The sequence below is a fragment of the Cyclopterus lumpus genome, chromosome 5 (assembly GCF_009769545.1).
Source record: "Cyclopterus lumpus isolate fCycLum1 chromosome 5, fCycLum1.pri, whole genome shotgun sequence".
Classification (NCBI taxonomy): Eukaryota; Metazoa; Chordata; class Actinopteri; order Perciformes; family Cyclopteridae; genus Cyclopterus; species Cyclopterus lumpus.
In genome coordinates this window covers 22,421,508-22,442,435 of record NC_046970.1, presented here as the reverse complement: position 1 = coordinate 22,442,435, position 20,928 = coordinate 22,421,508, and the positions used below count along the sequence as shown (strand labels likewise).

At 44.0% G+C, this 20,928-nt stretch overlaps 3 protein-coding genes across 3 annotated transcripts; 2 read left to right on the top strand and 1 right to left on the bottom strand.

Annotated features, from left to right (window-relative positions):
* Nucleotides 1–1,317: 1,317 nt before the first annotated feature.
* sh2d5 (SH2 domain containing 5) lies at nucleotides 1,318–5,193 on the top strand. Its single transcript, XM_034532790.1, has 10 exons — nucleotides 1,318–1,462; nucleotides 1,862–1,950; nucleotides 2,053–2,133; nucleotides 2,217–2,291; nucleotides 2,385–2,531; nucleotides 3,022–3,222; nucleotides 3,314–3,497; nucleotides 3,890–3,995; nucleotides 4,113–4,272; nucleotides 4,904–5,193. The coding sequence occupies exons 2-10, from the start codon at nucleotides 1,900–1,902 to the stop codon at nucleotides 5,072–5,074; spliced, it is 1,176 nt and encodes a 391-aa protein (XP_034388681.1). The 5' UTR covers nucleotides 1,318–1,462; nucleotides 1,862–1,899; the 3' UTR covers nucleotides 5,075–5,193.
* A 1,169-nt stretch (nucleotides 5,194–6,362) lies between these two features.
* Nucleotides 6,363–11,895, top strand: kif17 (kinesin family member 17). The gene is made up of 14 exons (XM_034533262.1): nucleotides 6,363–6,593; nucleotides 6,886–7,032; nucleotides 7,235–7,336; nucleotides 7,594–7,783; nucleotides 8,504–8,956; nucleotides 9,204–9,298; nucleotides 9,392–9,587; nucleotides 9,695–9,792; nucleotides 9,966–10,048; nucleotides 10,425–10,653; nucleotides 10,787–11,045; nucleotides 11,140–11,201; nucleotides 11,301–11,424; nucleotides 11,705–11,895. The coding sequence occupies exons 1-14, from the start codon at nucleotides 6,363–6,365 to the stop codon at nucleotides 11,893–11,895; spliced, it is 2,460 nt and encodes an 819-aa protein (XP_034389153.1).
* A 2,287-nt stretch (nucleotides 11,896–14,182) lies between these two features.
* On the bottom strand, nucleotides 14,183–15,820 carry zgc:158258 (uncharacterized protein LOC791186 homolog). The gene is made up of 4 exons (XM_034533692.1): nucleotides 15,716–15,820; nucleotides 15,355–15,538; nucleotides 14,568–15,261; nucleotides 14,183–14,513 (listed from the first exon to the last, which is right to left on the bottom strand). Exons 1-4 carry the CDS (start codon nucleotides 15,818–15,820, stop codon nucleotides 14,183–14,185), a joined length of 1,314 nt encoding a protein of 437 aa, XP_034389583.1.
* Nucleotides 15,821–20,928: the final 5,108 nt, after the last annotated feature.

The window sequence follows — 20,928 nt, the reverse complement described above, 5'->3', positions numbered from 1 at the left end:
ATAGATGCATAAATCATCATTTTTCCAGCCGTACATGGTTTATGTTTATGATGCAACGGTCGTGAGGCTTGTTCTTCAGAAACACGATAAAAACAAGAGGTTGTTTTTTTACCTAAAAACACGACGTGTTTAAACATCCTCTTTGTTTAGTGGAGAGAATCATTGAGAAATGCGGGCGCGTGTTTTAAGTTTGTGGAGATTATATTGCTCCACTATTACATTCCTTTTTTTTTAAATTAAAATAGTTGAAAACTAAATAGTACCTTGTTTCAGTGGGACTGGGTTCAAAGGTTGGATGCTTTGGTGGAAAGTTATTTATTAATTTTTGTGTACTGAGGTATCTCCTCCCCCCCCCCCCCCTCCCCCGTCCCCCTGTGTATATATCCAATAGATATAGTTACTATTTAGATTGTACTTAAAGTTAACAAGATGTGTCTATAAGTTGTTTACAGCTGCACCAAACACATGTTTCCTCTCTAAACTTCTCAGGGGTCTCATGCGTCACTAAAATAAATGCGTTTTGTGGGTGGTTCGGGGGAGGAGGAGGAGTGGGGGGGGGGGGGAGAAGTGAGAAGACCTTGGATTAAACCACCGACCTGCATTGAAGTAGCTCAAGATGAGCTGCTACGTAGACGGTGAAGGGGAGACTGACTGTATTTACTTATGAGCTTAATTCTATCGTGTCATCAATATTTAGGATGTGTCAATTTTGAAAATATATTTAATATTTCATTATCTATTATATAACATTATTGTTCAAGGAATTGTTCTTGCTCTGAATTATTTAGTTTAGTTTTAAAAGCCTGTTGAATTTATTTGTGTAACTAAATGTAATATAATAATAATTCTTAACACCTGTAGTTTAAACACATATTTACAAACATAAGATTAAAGTATAATGAAATCAAAAGCATGAGTGTGTGTGTATATATTTACAAATATATACACACACACACACACACAAAGGTATGAACAAAGATATTAAGATATTACATTATTCTCCAATGGACTTCAGCAGAGAGTTAAATTCTTCGAGAGTTTTCTTTCTTTGAGTGATCCGGGAAAATGTTTTATGTTTATGAATAAAAGTCGACTTCCCCATCACCACTTGACGTGTGACGTCACAGGGGGGAATTGCGCAATGAGAAGGAATTTCTGGAGCTTAAAAAAAAAAAAGGAGGAGGAAAAGAAGCTGGAGAGAAAACAAAGTGTATACAGAGAGACGGGAGGAGACAATAAACGCGTTATCTTCCGCTTACTTTCATATCTCAGGGACGTGCTCATATACACCCCCCCCCCCCCCCCCCCTCCACCAGCAGCAGCACACCTGGGCCACCGAGGAGCGGCAGCAGGTAGAAAGGTGAGGAAGCGCGTCCACCGCTCCACGTGAAGAAGAAGAACGGGAGGAGGAAGAGGAGGAAGAAGACTGGTTGTGTTTGTGGAGCCTCTCCGACTCTGAAACGTGAGTTCTCTTAAGATTTCAAAGCCTCGTTAGGAACATGAGCACGCACACACACACACACACACGCACACACACGCACACGTATACACGAGGGGCGGAAACGGTTCAAAGGTTTGGTCCAGAGAAGTTTCACATGTGAAACAGAAATCATAACTTTGACGCGTTTGTGGAGCTGATTTAAAAAAAAAAAATTAAAAAAAAAATGATGCGCTGCTAAACTGTTTTAACGAGGCCTAAATAAATGTTTAAAAATCACAGGTGACCGACCTAAATCACGTTCCTCCTCCTGCAACGCGTCCGGTTGCACCTCTAACCCCCTCCTCCAGTGGACTCCTCCTGTTGTGATTGTGTGACTTGTGGTTTTCATTTTCTAAATTATTTTTTTAATTTTGAGCGCAGCTTTTCTCGTGAGTGTGAGACGGCCTTGGCAGCGCAGCATGGGCGAGGCACCGGCCAGAGAAGGTGGGACAGTCACGAGATCAGCAGAGGTGACTCCAGAAATGGGATTTTTTTTTCTTTTTCTCTCCATCTTTCACATTGGTGATTTATTTTATTTATTTATTTTTGACTAAACTTGTCTTTTTATAAAGTACGTGGGCTCATTTCTTGTGGATGACCGCTGCCTGGACGACCAGATTGAGCAACTGCACGCTCAGCTGAAGTCCCTCAAAGTGAGTCCTGAGCCCTTTGCCAGCTTTCTAACTGTTAAAGTGAGGATTAAAAAAATCAAAATATGTTGGTTGTCTTCAATCAGACGTGCAAAAGACGGAGGCCCGTGTCCCTAAAATTCTCCATCAAAGGTGTGAAAATGTACAACGAGGATGAAACGGTACGCGTGAAAACATCTCACACACACACACACACACACACACACGTACACCAGGAGGCCTCAAATATTAAAATGATGTGTGTTTCCGGTCAGACGCTCCTAATGGCTCACGCTCTGCGTCGGGTCTCTCTGTCCACCGCCCGGCCCACCGACGCCCAGTTTGCCTTCGTCTCCCACAACCCGGGCAGCACCGACGCCCAGCTGTACTGCCACGTGTTTCAAGCCCGGCACTCCAGAGCGGTGAGAAGTGACCAAACGACCAAAAGGGAGCCGCTCGAGTATTTAGAGAGAAACGTGTCCGGTTTAAAAAAAGAAAAGTGCAAACGGTATATTTGTGATGCTTCAAAGGAAGAATGTCTTGTATTCGTTTTAATATTTTCCTTGTCCAGAACGATTCAGGAGGTTGTGACACTGAGGTCCCTCAAAACGAGTCATCGTCTGCGCTCTTAAACGAACCATTTTAACGTCTTTTTAAACTGGTGCTTAAAAAGACCAGTGTGCAGGATGTTGGATTATCGGATTCATAACTATATTAGTGTGTAATCACTTAGAACGAGCCCTTCATAAAGAGTCGGCCATGTTGTTTCTACAGAGAGAGACTCTTCCCCTGAGGACAGACCCTCCGTAGCTCTCCGACTCTCTTTTTTATTTAGACGGTTGCAATCTGCCACCTCGCCACCAGATGGCACTAAATCCCACACGCCGCTTCTGTCCACGTTCCCTCCTGTAGGCGCAGTTCCTGAACCTGCTGCTCTGCCGCTGTTTCCAGCTGTGTTACTTGGAGAAGCACCCAGAGGAGGCCCAGGAAGACTCCGTGGGCTCGATGCCTCGCCGCAACCCCTCCCTGCTCAACCACGGCTTCCCTCTCAGCGTCAGCGCCCTGGTCTCCTTCAGAAGGGCCCCCTTCCAGGGGTTGCTGCCGGGGACTAAGGTTTGAAACGTCTTCCTCGTATTCACTCTTGTATTCCTTCGCGTTTTCCCTTTTCACCCCAGTGTCCCCCCCCCCCCCCGACCGTCTACAGAAGGATCAAAAGTCCTTCGATGACCTGCAGAGCAGCCAAGACGAAGTCTTCCCCACCTCCTCCCCCTCGCTGGTGCGAAAGAAAGCCATCCGCACCAAAGCGCTGCGCTCCGGGGCGTACCGCTCCTTCACGTTCACGCCGCTCAAGCAGCGCGGCGTTCAGGAGCGACTGAGTGCGTCACAAGGTGGGCCGAGTGTTCACAGAGCGCTGTCGAGAGTGAGGGAGTTGATTAGGTAAAGCAACCTCCTCCTCCTCCTCCTCCTCCGTGTTCAGGTGATGGGGAGTCACTCACTGTCTGTTGTGGTGTCAGAAGGTAGATTTTGTGATTTTTACTCGATAAGGTGATGGATAATGGTCTCACGTGGATCTTTTTTTAATTATTTTTTATTGCTAATGTTTTTGCAATGCCTTGAAACGCATCGTTTTTCCTCATTTTATTTAATCCCCACTGGTTTTGTTCACCTCGGCCCTGATTCTCCTGGGGTTAGTAGCTCCACGTTTTTCTTCGGACCTGGACGCGTAAACGTCTCCAACTCCACCACCCAATGACTTTCTCTCCTCTTCTCTGCGACTCAGGAGAGGGCAAAGACGAAGCCCCGGCGAGGAAGTCCCGCCCGCCGAGCTTGGGCGAAACCGAAGAAGCTCTGGCTCAGGCGGTGTGGCGTTGGGCTGGCATCGCAACGTGAGCGCCACTCATTTCACGGCCCTGTCCCACTCGTTTCTTTTTTGTTTGTCATCGTTTCTTCTTCTTCTTCTTCTTCTTCTTCTTACCGCGTGACCTTTTGTGGTTATATTTCAGTGACGCCAGCTGTTCCCTGCTTGCGGACGATGTTCTGGGGTCGTACCTCCTGTGCCCTCATCCTAAAAAACCCAAATGTGGCTCTCTCATCATCCGCTTCCCCACTGGCCTGATCACCCACCTCATCGAAAACACAAGCGCGGGGAAATTGCTGCTTGAGGTAGTCGTTTTGTCCAGATTGAACACATAATTATTAGCTTGAAGTGCACTGATATGATGCTGATATCGGTCCCACACTGATTCAAATAGCTGGATCGGGTATTGGATACCATACATTTTATATCCATGCATTTATTTGTTACATTTTTAGAAAGGGAAAGCAATGTTTAAGTCACTTCCACACAGTGGGGCATCCTGCTCATTATTAAACGCTGGTATCGGATCAAAAAGTAGAATCTCTTAAGTATGTGTGAGTCGTCCGGGATAATATTTGTTTAGATTTGTAGCGGAAACCAGATGAAATGCAGACTTGACTATAGAGGAAATGGCTCACTCCTCCAAAAAAAAATGGGTTTTGACTCATTTCCCCCTTGTTACTTTATGAATAACATTTCATAAATAACATGCATTACTTAGGAGTGTTTATGTGATATTACAATGTCCATTAATGTGTATTGGGCGTCGGAGAGGTAAAGTATACAAGTACTTTGACTTATTTAGACTATAAACTCAGCTCTGAGACAAACTCACTGGAACCAAGAATAATTAAGTGTTTGTTTTGATTAAACAGATAAATCTGTTGTTGTGACCTTTTTTGATCTTACGGCGTTGTCTTCCTCTTTTCTTTGCAGACGCACAAGACTGAATTCGGTTCCATAGCCGAGCTGATCGAACACTACACGGAGACTTGCGGTGAGCTGGCGTGCGCGCTGAGCTGTGCGCGAGTGAACCACTGCTACGAGTGGGAGGAACACGGCGACAAAGCCGAGGTCAAAAGCTCCCGCGGAAAGCACTGGTTCTGAACCCTGGACACTGGGACTTGTGGATTGCCAACCTCAGAATGAGTGACACCACCTTTTCTTTTTTTTTTTTATTATTATTATTGATTTTTGCACATGTATCATCTCTTATCTTTAAAAAAAAAAAAAAAAATCACATTTGGTGTTTTTTGGGGGGGGGGGGAGGCTTCATTAACTGCATACAATGCACCTATACCTACTAGTGTTGGCACTTATTTGTATAGTTATACGAGCAATTTCATCAAAGGGTACTTATCTGTAAACATGTTGTGCTTGCTGCTTTTTTAAGTATTTTTTTTTTAAAGTATTTGTGCCCTTTTTAAGGCATCAGACGATATTTGATATTAATATTTGCGGGGGATGGCAAAGCCGTACATTAGTCATCACATTTTTTTATTCCCTGATTTTTAATCCTGCATATGGTTCAAAGTATCTGTGTTTTTTTAAAAAAGTTTTTGTTTACTGGTTTTAACTGGTGATGTTTGTTAAAGTCTGTGTGCAGGGTATATTAAACTGCATACAGGTATATGAAAGTATAGGTCTTGATCATAAGGGTTGCATGTGAGATTGTTTTCTTGTCCCAAAAGTTTTTTTTTTTATTTTACCATCTTTTCCCAGCAAACAGTTTTCATATTGTTCCCCCCGGTTTGAGATTAAATGACAGATTTTTCTGTTTTCAACCCAAATCCAGTTAAAAAGTTGTTTTCCATTATTTATGACTGCACTGCACAACCTCACCTGCAGGTTTGGGAGTGAGAAAGATGATACTTGCCTCTGCAAATATTGTTGATTTTTAATTTTCAACACAATCTTAACATTATAACCTTTTTTTTAATGAATGTGGGAATTATTATTATTTTAGGTTTGTAATAAACTAGCAAGTGATTTATTGTTTGACATCCGGTGAGGCATCAAATATCTGTATTCGGTGACCTCACTCCCTCCTCAACAAAATGGCCGCCTGTCATGGCCCGTCCCTCCCAACGGTTGTTTATGGTTGCTAAGCAACTTCATAAAACGTCACCTGTCGAGTGCACCACGTGTCCGCCTCGAGCCGCAGAGGTGTTTTTAAATGTCCTTGTGAGTTTTTTTTTTTTCTTTCTCCACCGTGTTTTGAACTCTTCCAGTAAGCCGGCTGCTCCCGGTGGACTGCCACCGGCTTGTGCTCGTTATTAGCCGTTAGTCTGATGACCTTTTCCGGTTCCGACTCGGTTCATGTATTTTGTAAAGCAGAATTAAACACGGCCCCCTGATTCCAACACGTCACGCGCCGCACGCGCCGCCCGCTGCCATGGGGTCCGAGTCGGTGAAGGTGGTGGTCCGGTGCCGGCCCCTGAACCACCGGGAGCGGGCTCTCGGCTCCAACACGGTGCTGTCCATGGACCTGCACCGGGGCCAGTGCTTCATCTCGAGGCCCGGCGCGCGCGACGAGCCCCCGAAACAGTTCACCTTCGACGGCACCTACTTCATGGACCAGCCCACCGAGCGCATGTACAACGAGATCGCCTACCCTTTGGTAGAGGTGAGCTCCCTGGGACCACTTTGTTGGTTTGTTTGTTTGTTTGTTTTTAGCACCAACACACGGGCATTGCAAAAGCTGGTCACGTGTTTAATGCCCCCCCCCCCCCCCCCCCCAGTCCAACAACAGTATATCTTATTGCTAAAGACTGCAGACCTCATTATTTACTTAACGGCCAGCTGTCATTTTTTTAAAGGTCATCTTTTAAAATAAGCTTCATAGAAAAGAAGGGGAAAAAAAGGTAATTAATGCCACATTTCTTCATGTTTTTATTATTATTATGATTTATTTACAGGGCGTCACTGAGGGCTACAATGGAACAATCTTCGCCTATGGACAAACTGGAAGTGGGAAGTCTTTCACCATGCAGGGAGTGTCCGATCCTGCAGCCCAGAGGGGGGTCATCCCGAGAGCCTTTGAGCACATCTTTGAGAGTATTCAGGTAGGTTGGGACAAACCGGAGTTAAATATGCAACATAATCCAATTTATGCATTCATAAGCCTCCCTCGTTCCAGTGTGTTTTTATTTCTTCTGTTTGCATGATATGCGTACTTGCTTCAGTGGTTCTATTTTCTGTCCAGGCTTGCTCAGAGACGATACTTGTGTGTGTGTGTGTGTGTGTGTGTTGTTTTGTGCAAGCTAGTGTGCAGAGAATACGAAATTCCTGGTGAGGGCCTCCTACTTGGAGATTTACAATGAAGAAATCCGAGACCTTTTGGGTAGTGACACCAAGCAGAGATTGGAGGTAAGGCTCTCCTGTTGTTTCAATAAACAAAACAACCGGCAACACAGTGAAACAAGCCAAACAAGGTCATCAGCCTTTTGTCGAGCACGGTCCTTATTAAACTCGTTCATCAGGCTTCTTCTCTGGCAGCGGAACCTCTGTGCCGCTTACGTCGCGCAGACAATGCGGTGCAAGTTGCCACGGTTACGTGATTTCTTGAAGGTCAAGACGTTTGCACGAGTATTTTTTTTTTGTGTGTGTGATGGATGGATGCTCAGCTGAAAGAGCATCCAGAGCGTGGGGTGTATGCGCGGGACCTCTCCATGCACACGGTGCACAGTGTGGGGGAGTGTGAGAGGATCATCGAGGGCGGGTGGCGGAACCGGGCCGTGGGCTACACGCTGATGAACAAGGACTCCTCACGGTCCCACTCCATCTTCACCATCCATCTGGAGATCTGCAACACAGGTGAACACACACACACACACACACACACACACACACACACACACACACACACACACACACACACACACACACACACACACACACACACACACACACACACACACACTAGCTGCAACATGTGTATCTATAATCAGTTCAATGTGCGATAGAGGTGCTTGTAGGAACATGTGATCCTTCCAGCTGCTCGATATTAAAGTGCAGGATGTCAACAAGTTGTCCTTGGTGTGTTATCTCTTTTTTTTTTTTATTTATCTACTTTCCCTTGAATGTGTGTGTATGTGTGTGTGTATATATATATATATATATATATATATATATATATATATATATATATAATATACCTGGCTTTTTTTTTTTTACCTGGCTTCCTTGTTAAGAAAGATCATAAGTATGTTGTTTTTAAAATGATGGACAAAAAAAACACATAAAATGACTGTATTCAAATTTTAGACAGGGAGCCAACCTTTGAACATAAAAAAAAAAAACTATTTAAAAGTCTCGCAAAAATGCTACTCGGTTAAACCAAGAATTAAAAAACAAAACAAAAGCATGGCGAACCTATTTGAAACCTTTTTTTTTTTTTTATTCGTAAAAAACATAAACTGCAAAAATAATTATGAAAAAATACATTATGAGAACAGATAATGAACTAATGAATAATATAAAGGGAGTGTGACGAGCTGTGTTGACTAAAAGTTTCTCTGTATCAACGCGTCTCAGATGCAGATGGCCAGGATCGTCTGCGAGCAGCTAAACTCAACCTCGTCGACCTGGCAGGAAGTGAGCGTCAGTCCAAGACCGGCGCCACGGGCGAGCGACTCCGCGAGGCCACCAAGATCAACCTCTCCCTCTCGGCCCTGGGCAACGTCATCTCGGCGCTGGTGGACGGCCGCTCCAAACACGTCCCCTACCGGGACTCCAAGCTGACCCGGCTGCTGCAGGACTCTCTGGGAGGCAACACGCGCACCCTGATGATCGCCTGTCTCTCGCCCTCGGACAACAACTACGAGGAGAGCCTGAGCACGCTGCGCTACGCCAACCGCGCCAAGAGCATCCAGAACAGGCCTCGCATCAACGAGGACCCCAAGGATGCTCTGCTCCGAGAGTTTCAGGAGGAGATCAAGAAGCTGCGGGCACTCATCTCCGGCCGGCTGGGCACCGCTGACCTTGCGTGTGAGTGATATGCGTCGAAACTTGCCTTCAGATGCATGGAATTTTTGATAATTGACAAAAGATTTAAATGCAGGCGGTGAAACATGTTTAAAAGTCTCGCAAAAATGCTACTCGGTTAAACCAAGAATTAAAAAACAAAACAAAAGCATGGCGAACCTATTTGAAACCTATTTTTTTTTTATTCGTAAAAAACATAAACTGCAAAAATAATTATGCTTCTCAGTTGACCGCTTTGTTTATCGCGCAGCTCTGCTGGCCGGTCAGGTGTCCGAGGCGTCCCCCGCTGTTCCTTCAAGGCCGCAATCCAGCAACACGGAAGCAGAGAAGGAGAAGATTAAAGAGGCAATTGCCGGCCGTTCCCACACCAATATATCACTATTTGTTTTTTTGAGTCAGACCGAGGTGATTTATGGGTGTTCTGCTCTCTCGCCGCAGGAGTACGAAGTGAGGCTGGCCAAGTTGCAGGCCGAGTACAACGCAGAGCAGGAGTCCCGAGCACAGCTGCAGGAGGACATCGCCGCCCTGCGTTCCTCCTGTGAAGCCAAGCTGTGCGATCTGGAGACGGCTCGAGCCAGCAGGGGGAGCTCCGTCCCACAGGATGAAGACCGGAAAGCGTCCCCCCGAGAACCGTGTAACTAGTCTGTGAAAAAGCTCCAGCTGAACATTAGAGACGTTGGTGTGAGTTGCGTGGTTCATCAAGGGTTCATGCAATTGTGTGCTCCCCCCCTCTTACATCAGTGAGCTCCAGCTGTATGACGGAGGATGCCGAGGGAGAGTTCTGCCACGACACCGGTCCCACGTGCCACGGAACAACTGGAGAGAGCTCCCTAACCGAGGTACTGTCCACTAGCTCCTGGCCTCATGTCCACTAAATAACATTTTAATTCCCAAATGAGATATTCATCACTTCAGGGGCGAAAGATGAAATGCCAACAGGCATGAAAATAGGACTACGGATTATTAGACATATTAGAAACGTATTATTATTTCCTCCATGTTGGTGAGCCAGCCAGTCGGGGTCCCACAAAGACCAGACGGATGCTCACCCGACGTCGCTGCAGGGCCTCCGGACCAGCAAAACGCCCTGGAAAGGTACGCGGGCGCACATTTTATACTTCTTGCACTTTATGACGCTAAAGGTCTTTCTTCATCGTGTCTACATAAAGATGAGGAGCCTGGAGTTGTAATAGGATGCATGTTATTTTGATGCTTTCCTATATGGATCCGTATGAGTTTATTGCAGTACAGAAATACCAAACAAGGTTTGAGGTCCTTTGGAAACGCCCTAACTATTACACATTTTAAAAAGAGTTTAAAAAGTTCACCTCGGTACAATTTAACAAAAAAATCAAAGGTTTTCAAGATTGTTCGTCCATGTTTCCCGTATGTTTTTACTCTCAAATATTGATCCCAGTTTCGGCCTCAAAAACCCAGTGTGAGTCGTTCCCACTCGCCCATCTCTCCCCAGACTGCAGCAGCTGGAACAGGAAGTGGTTGGAGGAGAGCAGGCCAGGAACAAAGAGCTGAAGCAGAGACAGAGGCAGAGGAGGAACCTGGCCGACCAGAGGAAGGTCCACCTTATCCGCGCTCTGTCGGAGGACGGCGAGGACAGCGAACAAGTGCTGTTGAGCGTCTACAACTCCATCCAGGAAGAGGTCCATGCCAAAAGCCACATTCTGGTCAAGGTCCAGGGCAAGGTGGGTGACAGCAGGACAACCGTTAACCAACTGGGTTCAGGTGTCTGCGAAGCACCGCATGCATTAGTGTTGAGATGATGTGCCATTGATGCGTAAAATAAAAATAAAAACCCACATCGACCTGTTGCGGCAGCTGAAAGCGGCCAAACTGGAGATCCGCGACCTGCAGGCGGAGTTCGAGGTGGAGCGGGACGACTACCTGGCGACGATCCGGCGCCTGGAGAGGGAGGGCCAGTTGCTGCACGGCCTGCTGGAGCGCATGGCGCCCCTGGTGCGCCGCGACTGCAACTACAGCCACCTGGACCGCTTGAAGAAAGAGGCGGTCTGGGACGAGGACGGCGCCACCTGGCGGCTGCCCGATGTCACGGTGCAGAAAACGACGCTGCCTTCAGGTGCCGAGTGTGAAGGTGTACAAAAAAAATCATCATTTTTTTTGGGCTTGTGAGTTTAAATATGTCTCCCGTTTTTCGTTCTTTCTCTCAGCAGCAGCGGCTCTGAAACTTTCAGCTGGCAGAGGATCAGCTGTTGACACTGGAGAGCCATTCATGGTGCGTTTGTGTTTTTTATGGTCCATGCGTCATGTCACACACACACACACACACACACACACTGTCACGGAGCCTTGACCTCCTGCTTGTTTTCAGCAGGTGGAGGAGGACCGATACAAGGAGATGCTGGACCGTAGCGACAGTGAGAACATCGCCAGCAGCTACTTCAAGTCCAAGAGAGCGAGCCAGCTGCTGGGACGGGAAGCTCCCAAGGGACACGCCGGTAAAACTAAGAACAACGTGTGTGTGTGTGTGTGTGAATAAGTGTTGTGTTCTTTTGAGTTGGAGCAATTAATCAAGCCAAGCTCATAAAGATGTAGACAAAGGTTATCCTGTTTAAATTATAGACCGACAAACTAATGCCACAAACTCAACAGATGATGGTTGTAAAATAAATTAATCGGTGGTTTAAAAAAACAAAAAAAAGAGCTACTACGGAGACTTTCTCCTTCACCCCCTTGTCCTCTGGTTTTAAACCATCTGATGGAGCTCTTGTCCCACAGCCGTCCACTCTCCCCCCCCGGCCAACGGGACGGCCCACCCCACGGCGAGCGGCTCCGCCCCGAACCCGCCCGTCGGCGCGGACTCCGTCCTGCCACGCCCCTTCCGCCTGGAGTCGCTGGGTGTCCCAGCGGCCAACGCCAAGGTGAGGCGCAAAAAAAGCAAATCTCACATCCACAACGAGGGGAATTGAAAAGACTCTTCCCGTGCCCCTAAAATTCAGAGTCCAGGTGTCACGGGTCTTCAATCGCTTTTTTTGGGGGGGTGAGGATGAGGTCCCGGGACCGAGGATGTCGTATGTGTACAGATTGTAAAGCCCCCTAAGGCATATTTGTGATTTTGGGCTATACAAAATAAATGTTATTCACTGTTTGCTTTGGACGTCATATTACAGTATGACACCACCCTCGAACTATACTATAATATTTAACTTATTGTGTTTTGCCGTTGCTGATTCCAACATGTTCCTTATCTTCTCAAATTGCTGCTGAGTAGATAAATAAAATGAATTAATGTATCCACATCACGGCTGGTCTCATTTACTTTTACAGACGTTTTGAACGTGGCTTGTTGATTGTGTAATAACATCCGTTCAGTCCGCTAATGGATGACTCCACGGACACAAATGAGTCAGGTGGGGGGAGGGCACTGTTGTCATGGCAGCAGCATCGACAGGTAGCAGACGCTCATCTCATGTTTCATACCGTATGACCTCTGGGGTCAGCGTTGTGGATGTTGGTGTGATTTTACTTAAACCGAATAAAGATGAGAGAACCATTAATTAATTCCTGACGCAAATATTGAAGCTGCTTTTTGAGGCAGATGTAAAAAATATTGCGTCGATGATGATTTATAATGAATGAATTTAAATATTCAATATCTGAGGGACGCTGTAGTTGCATTGTATGCATCTCTGCTGATGATCTGAATCCTCTCTGCAGCTCACTTTTCTGCCCCGAGTATCATATTTCTAGAAATGTCTGCGGCCTGATTTCTTCATCCATTGTTTAATAATACTTGACCGGCAGAGAGCCGTGTTGGTTTCAAAATTCGACACCCTTTTGTTGGGCCCTGCGCCGACACAGAAACCGGGCCCATTAGGCGAGCCCCTCGCCTCCTTGTTGTTTTTTTTAATGAGAGATTACTCTCTCACGTACTCATTCGGGACTGTTGCATAGCAAGTGTGCAGCGTCTGGAATTTAGGAGTCGTTATTGAGAAACCAGAGAAAGTAAAAGCACCGGGGGTCGTCTGGGTTCACGTGGAGGCGGAGCTCCAGGACAATCTGATAATGGAAGAACAGCTGAGCAGGCGTGTAAGATGAGGGGGGAGACTCGCGGTCACTCTGCGGGTTCACGGGGTGGTGATGGTTTGGCTGAATTTAGGGGCCGTTGCTCCTTTTTTGTCGATGTGTAATTCAAAAAAATGACGAGACGGATGAACTTTTATTTAACCACGCGAGGACACAAAAACGAAAACAATACGCAATATATCTCTATCTCTATCTCTCGCACAGGCTTCTTTATTTTCTCTGGTTTTCATGGACCCAAAGTGGGTTAAAAATCACATTGTTTTTTCTGGATCAACATCTCCAACATTTAATCTCATATTTTTAAAACCTTCTAATCCATTTTGTATAAAATAGTAGCAGAAACAAATCAGGAGTTATTGATGCATCAGATCTCAATAAACTACTGCTGATTGTTACTAAAGATTTAGAAAACACTTGAGAAATCACCGCAAAAACACTTTCAGAATTAGGTTTATAATAATTATGGTCTTCTTGTTTGAGGCTTTGCTCCAAGCCATGTACTCAACAATCCACTTGAAGGCATAAATATGTGAATTATAAAACAATCAGTTGTGGAAAAAGTCTGTTTTATTTGGGTTGATGTTTCCTTTTTAAGTGGAAGTACATTTGAGCAGCTTGTGATGTGCAGTATAATAAGGAAGGAACTAGATTAATGGGAAGCTACAATATGGCTTGCTTCAGAATCTAACTTGCTCTTTTTTTTGTGCACTTACAGGCTTATTATAATATCTTTCTATTGTTGATTTCAGACAAACCTTTCTTTAGAGCCATAAATGTGTGCAACAATGCATTAAACATTCAGCAGCCCATTAATGTGCACTCTTCGGTTGATTAGGGCCTTTTCATAAATGAAAATGTGTTAAAGCCAACATAATGAGAGATTCTGATGACATTAACATATCATTTTAATCAAACCATGTGGAAGGTGCATTTTTCTGATTTTTAAAACCAACAGGAGAACAAATAAACTGCCCTCAAGTTCGTGAAACCCTGCGTGTTTAAACCTCTATCAAAAGTGCAGTTCTTGCCCTTTTAAATTCTTCCTCTTCTTCATCCCCTCCTGCTTCAGTTTGCCAAAGTGCCGTGTGCCAAGTTCCCACGTAATGCTCTAACTCTCTTTAAGCCGACGGCCCTGTTGAACTCCTTCCACGCAGCAGACTTCCCCCGGTTTTAGTCTTTGAGCAGCCCGAGCTTTCTCAGGGCTTCTTTTCGATCCGCTCCCATCCCGGGCACCACCATCACCGTATACCCCACTGAGGTTGAGGGTTTGCGGGTCGCGGGCTGACCGTTTCTGTGGTTGTCCAGGGTGGCGGAGCGCTCCAGACCCGTTGCCTTGAATCCGTTGGATTGAGCGGGTTCTGATGCGGCCGCCGGCTGCTGGTCGCTTCTGGAGTAGTGATGGAAACTGACGCTGCTCTGCAGGGGCCTGTTCTTGGGCTCCGTGGGCACTTGAGAGTGACAGAACGACGGGCTTCTCGACGGGTTGACGTGAGGTGGACCTCTTGTGAACCGGTTGGGTGTCGGGTCCAAAGAGAAGTGAGATTTAGGGGGCGGCGGGACCACGGACTCCTTTTCTGGCTCTTGGTCTCTCAGTAGACCCAGCTTCTGCAAAGCTTCCAGTCTGACGACCTGGGGGTCTGATGCGTTCTTGATATTGAACGGAGGGTCTGAGGTTACGGATGCTTCATTTTGTGTTTTCACAGATATGTTGGCAGGAATCCTTTTGGGTTTGGGGCCGATAACCGGGGGACCGGTCTTGGACCTATACGCCTCTGAGTGGGATCTGTCAGATCTCGGAGGGTATCCGAGGTTCGGTCCTTCCACTGTGACGGGAAGGCGCTTGTCCAAGTCGATGGTGTGATCAATCGCGGGACAGAGAGGCGTCTTCTTTGTGGAGGCACTCCTCCGCAGATGAACCAGCGCCTCATAGGACAGAGGACCTCGAGGTAAACCTTCAGCTTTCCGAACCGAGTAGTCCCTGGGCTTGGTGGGAGGAGGCATCACACCGTTAACCTCTAAAGGTACGCGGGGAGCGACGGGTTTCTGGTGGAGATCCGGTTTGTTGCTCGGAGGACTGAAGTGAGGCTTGTAGCTGAGGTTTTTGTCTGGGGGGACGCCCGTCTTTGCATTTAGTGCAGAACACGGAGCGCTGCTTGCCAGAACGAGAGGCGTAGGAACCAGGTAGCCCTGCATCGGTTTGGTGTCAACAAAGTCCTGTACGGGTTCCTTGGACGCGTGCTTCTGTAAACCTGAAAGAGGAAACGAAAGCACCGGATCACTAGATGGTATTCGATTGACGACCGTTTAGCTAATTCTGCATCTGTGCCCAGAGAGTGACTCACTTTTGCTCATGGAGGCCGACAGGTCGGCCAGTTTGTTGGCGAGGTTGCCGGGGCCGGGCAGTTGGTCCGGTTCGTCGTTGGACAGCCCGCTGTCTTCCTCGTTTTCCAAAGACTCGATCGTCTCCTCCAAAAACATGAGACAGGCCTTCTCTTCAGCAGACAGGTGCTCCATACTGTCATCACTCTGTAATGCACATGAAACAATCAGAGGAAATTGACATCACTTTTAACCCTTCGTGAATTGCATCCCTTTTTAGATTTGAGATGTTTCAGTGGCGTCGTCTTAATGTGTCGTTTTTGTTTTCTGAACAATGAGGAGAAAGAGTACAACGCGTCGGGGGAAGAGGGTGAGGTCACTTACAAAGACAGAATTGGCGCTGAGCACGCTGTCCCAGCTGCCAGCGCTGTCCATGCCGGTCATCGTCTCCAATCCAATGCCACCGGGCCAGGTGTCGCTTTTTGGCATCTTAGTGCCCTTTTTTATCCAAGTTGAGTGGCACAGCTTGTTGTGTTTCAGTCTGTGAAAAGGGCAACACGGGGTTAATATTGAAATGGTTCCTCCACCATCTTGGCCGAGCAAAGTTATTCCTAAAAGAAAAAAAAGTAGATTGTGTTATTGGATCGTACTAGTATTGCATATTTCAACCGCATTCTTTATAGTTTGTCTCTTTTTGATAATTTTTTTTCTTCACAGGTTTTTAATTGTTATCTTCCACCCAGCTATTGTGTTGTATGTTGTGAAATGTCTACGGTCCTTAAACGACCACTGTGGGAATGTTGTCGAAACTGCTTTCCTATTGCAATCTCTTGCAGTACTTTTGCGTGATATCCTTTGTCGTATTTTTGGTCTAACCCTACAATGTTAATTATAATAATTGTGTTACCTCGTGCTAACCTTATGCAGCAACATCTAATCAGCCTAAAGTGGTTTAAATATTATTACAAATAACTGAGTGTGCACAACCTGTAGAAAGCAGTGGTGTGACACATATATTTGACACATACTTTAATGATGGAAGCTTATACCAGTAATAAACACCAATAAGTTGTTTTTAGTTATTGAACAAAGGACCAGATTCCAGACGACTAACTAATAGAATGGATTAAGTAAACAGGACAATCTTTCAGTAAAGGAATTTAGACTTTGGCTTTCTCTATGATGTATAGATAATTGACAGTGCAGTGTGCACAGAAGCTGATTAACAATATTTGGCTTGGAGACAAGTAGGCTTTGATTTGTTTCCAACGAAGGTAAGCCGACATGGAGAGGAAGGAAAGTGCACAGCAATCAGCACCACAAGACTGGACAGCTCCAGATCAGCTCAGAAATATAAACGGAGTCGGCCGGGTTCAAAATGAATGCTGCTTTATTTAATGTTATTGGCCTACAATGTAAACATGGAGCGCATTGCGGTGGCATAAGAATCTGTGCCTTCGTAACACACTTAGAATAATAAGTGCAGACTTCCTACTTCATCAAGCCGTTAAAGAGCAACACATGTGTCCAGTGGCATTCACAGCATTAATCTATCTATCTATCTATCTATCTATCTATCTATCTATCTATCTATCTATCTATCTATCTATCTATCTATCTATCTATCTATCTATCTATCTATCTATCTATCTATCTATCTATCTATCTATCTATCTATCTATCTATCTATCTATCTATCTATCTATCTATCTATCTATCTATCTATCTATCTATCTATCTATCTATCTATCTATATATATATATATATATATATATATATATCAGCCTATCAAAAGGTGTCCAACTATTCTGAAATCATTAATTTACAGCTTCTGTAGAATCAATTATTCATCCTTTTGGTGCTTTTTGTTTTGCTCAAAGGCAGTTTTGGAAAAAAAAAAAGAGTGCATTGAAGTGTTTTTACACGTAAGAATCAATTGCTGCAGAACAGCAGCCACTTTAATGCAAAACGATAAGAATGTTTAACTATTATTTAACATTTTTTAACATGTTTGCTCGTAGTCCTTCTCGGTCTGATATTCTGCTAAATATTTGATCAACAAACTAAGATGTTGTAGGTCCCAACTCTGTTTTTCAATGTTTAACTTTTAAAAGGGAAACTTGTAGTTATTTGACAGAAAACACTTAAATTGTACTCTTTTGATGCTGCATGTGGACAAATAACATATCATTTATTAGGCTATTTTCTAGATTTCCAAATTGTCTCACGTGCACACCTGCCGAAATATCCCATCATTCACATGTAACCTTCTGCGGTGTGTTTTACATGCACACCGGCTTCCCGTTGACGGGGACAGAATGACAGGGTATCGCCGATTGGTGTGTTTCTGACGGATATATAACTAGTCCTCTAACTGCATGTGACTCAGATTACAGCCCACATGCCACTCCTAATCTCCCTCAACCCGGATCAGTTTCAGAGGGAGTGGAGGGCAGCAGCAGCAATGATCCCCTGAAAGCTATATGATATCCAGGTTGACCATGTTGTCTGCAACGCTATTCGTCCTGGGTGTATGCGCATCCTCAGAAGTTATCATTTAAAGGTGACCCTAAAGAGTAATGATTAGTGGTTTTTCTCCTCCTGGGGATGCTAAAATGTAGGCAAAATTGTGCAATGGGACGCACCTTTTTACTATAAATGAGATGACAAGTCGACAGTTATTGGAGCAGAACAAACAACTTTTAGAGAATAAAAACAGTTTACTTTTCTACTATAGAGCTTGGAGTTTGGGATAAAGGGACCTCTGTCCGATCCAAGTGAAAGGAAATTCACTTTTGGATAAGTTTCCGCACCTGAGAGGGAAGGGCTTGTTTCTACATCAGCCGAGAGAGGTAACAACGGCTCTCCTGTTCACTGTTCCTGCTTTGCCTTGTCATCCCATCCGTGCAAAAAATGTTAAAGTTAAAGCTAAGATGTAAATGTACCCACAGGTCATATATGAGTTTGACCCAATCTGGGTAGACCACATGCAAATAACAACATCAATAGAGTATTTTGAACTCTGATCAAAAGTGCTGTCAATGGTGTGAATTGGGGGGTTTCTTCCCTAAAAGAACCCTCAGACTAACAAGACTGTAGTTAGTCATTAACCCCCGTTGACCATTTCCAGTAAACGGGACACTGCAGAATACACATCATAATGTTATCTCCGTACAGATAGAGCTATCAATACAGTACAGTAGCGCCCGGCACAATAAAAATAACTCTGCCGCTGATCTGTGTTGATTGTGGCTATAAAGAGTAGCTTTTATTAGCCGTGTCCTTAATGCATTGTTTGAGGGGGGATTGTGCAACTGGGTCAAATTGTACACGCTCTTCTTCTTTTCTTTTTTTTAAATCAACTTCACCTCCACCACCTGTTCTTTGACCCTCTATACTTCATGTCCCTTGTCATGAAGATGATCTGCTCCAAATAGAGTCGTTACAGAATATACCAAACGGCCATTGATCAAAGGATGCATGTTAAAACCTCTACTTCAGTCCCGACTCCCAAATGACAACTGAAACTGGCCTGCAAACAATACAAAGACTCACTAAACGCTGTCAAGAAGTTCAGTACGACACAATACTCAAATATGAATTGTGGTATCAGAAACTATAAAAAAAATGAGAATTTAGTCAGGAAATACATTTTAAATGATGATCAGAAATGATCTTAAGCTTATGGTTGATATAATTTGCGTCATAGATTTAGCTTTTTTTAATATTAACGTCAGAATAAACACACGATGTAAAGAGTTTTGCATTTAAAGTTTAAACATCTACAAATAGCGCATACCTGCTTTTGAATCTCCGTACATGAGTCTTCAGTTATCCATCTTCTGCTTCTTGTGCAAAGGGAAGACGCAGATGAGCAGCTCTGCGGCTCCGCGGTCACCTGCACGAGGGACTTTGTGCCCTGCGCGCTCAGCCAATGGGAGCGCGGCGCTCTCCTTGAGACGCACAAGCCCTTGTTGTCATGGCACCCACAACTGCGGTAATCTGCTAATCAGTATCTTCAGTTTCAAACTCTCTCTGTGTGTGTGTGTGTGTGTGTGTGTGTGTGTGTGAAAAGACAAGCTGCTTTTGTTTCTTGCAGCTATGACTGATCTAATGTTTCATCCACAGTCTTCCTCGGGTCAAAGTCTATAATGCACACGATGTTGCTGATTTATTGGCCCAATCCTACTCATATATGGGAGACGACAAACGCATGTATTTACTTTTACTTATTGGTGTACTTAGAATAATGCAATATTTTAGCCAAGTTATATAATAAAGAGGTGATGACTTATAATTTTATCACGAATAAATACATTTTTATTTTCTGGTGTGTGTATTGAGTTTTCACATTTAACGGGATAATATCTATAAAAAAAATACACAAATAATAAATACATGTATACAATAAGGGATGGATTTAAAAATTAAAAACAAAAGTTTCTTAAAATACTTTTACAAAAATGTGACTGTCTTTGCCCTGCAGCTTTAAATTCAATTAATTCAGGTGTGAATTGATGTCACCCAGAAAAAAAGCCAATATATTATATAATATTCATCTTTTAAAAAAGATGAAAATGTAACTTTAAATGTAATTGTAACTTAAAATGTAACTAACTTTAAATGTAACTAACTTACATTTAATGTTACAATTACATTTTAACTTAAAATGTAACTGTAACTTAAAATGTAAATAACTAAAAATGTAACTTAAAATGTAATTGTAACTTTAAATGTAACTTAAAATGTAATTGTAACTTAAAATGTAACTGTAACAAAAAATGTAACAAAAAATGTAATTGTAACTTAAAATGTAATGCATGTATCTGATCACATTCTCAAAGCGCCCCTACTGGCGAAAACAAATAAGCCTAAAAATGCATCAGATTCACATGAAAATTACACAACGTGGTCTACACTTCACGTAGAGACACATGATGCATGTATATGTTCACATTCTCAAAGCGCCCCCCACTGGCTCAACTAGACTTGCTCGAATCTGCCCCAAACTTATCGTGCTTATTAAAAGTCACGGCCTGAGGATATCGACAAGCTTAATTTCACTCATATTTGAACCGCCACCTACTGGCTCAACTCGACTTGCTCGAATCTGCCCCAAACTTATCGTGCTTATTACATGTCACAGCCTGAGGATATCGACAATTCTAATTTCAGTCATAGTCAGAGCGCCACCTGTTGGCTCAACTACACTTGCGGGTCGGCGTCCTGCCGGCGCCCCCGACTGGCGCGGGTGAGTGAGGACCCGTTCATTGCTGCTCACATCTTTAATTGTAACTTTAAATGTAACTTAAAATGTAATTGTAACTTAAAATGTAACTGTAACTAAAATGTAACTAAAAATGTAATTGTAACTTTAAATGTAATTGTAACTTTAAATGTAACTTAAAATGTAATTGTAACTTAAAATGTAATAGTAACTAAAAATGTAACTACAAATGTAATTGTAACTTAAAATGTAACTGTAACTAAAAATGTAATTGTAACTTTAAATGTAACTTAAAATGTAATTGTAACTTAAAATGTAACTTAAAATGTAATTGTAACTTAAAATGTAACTTAAAATGTAATTACATTA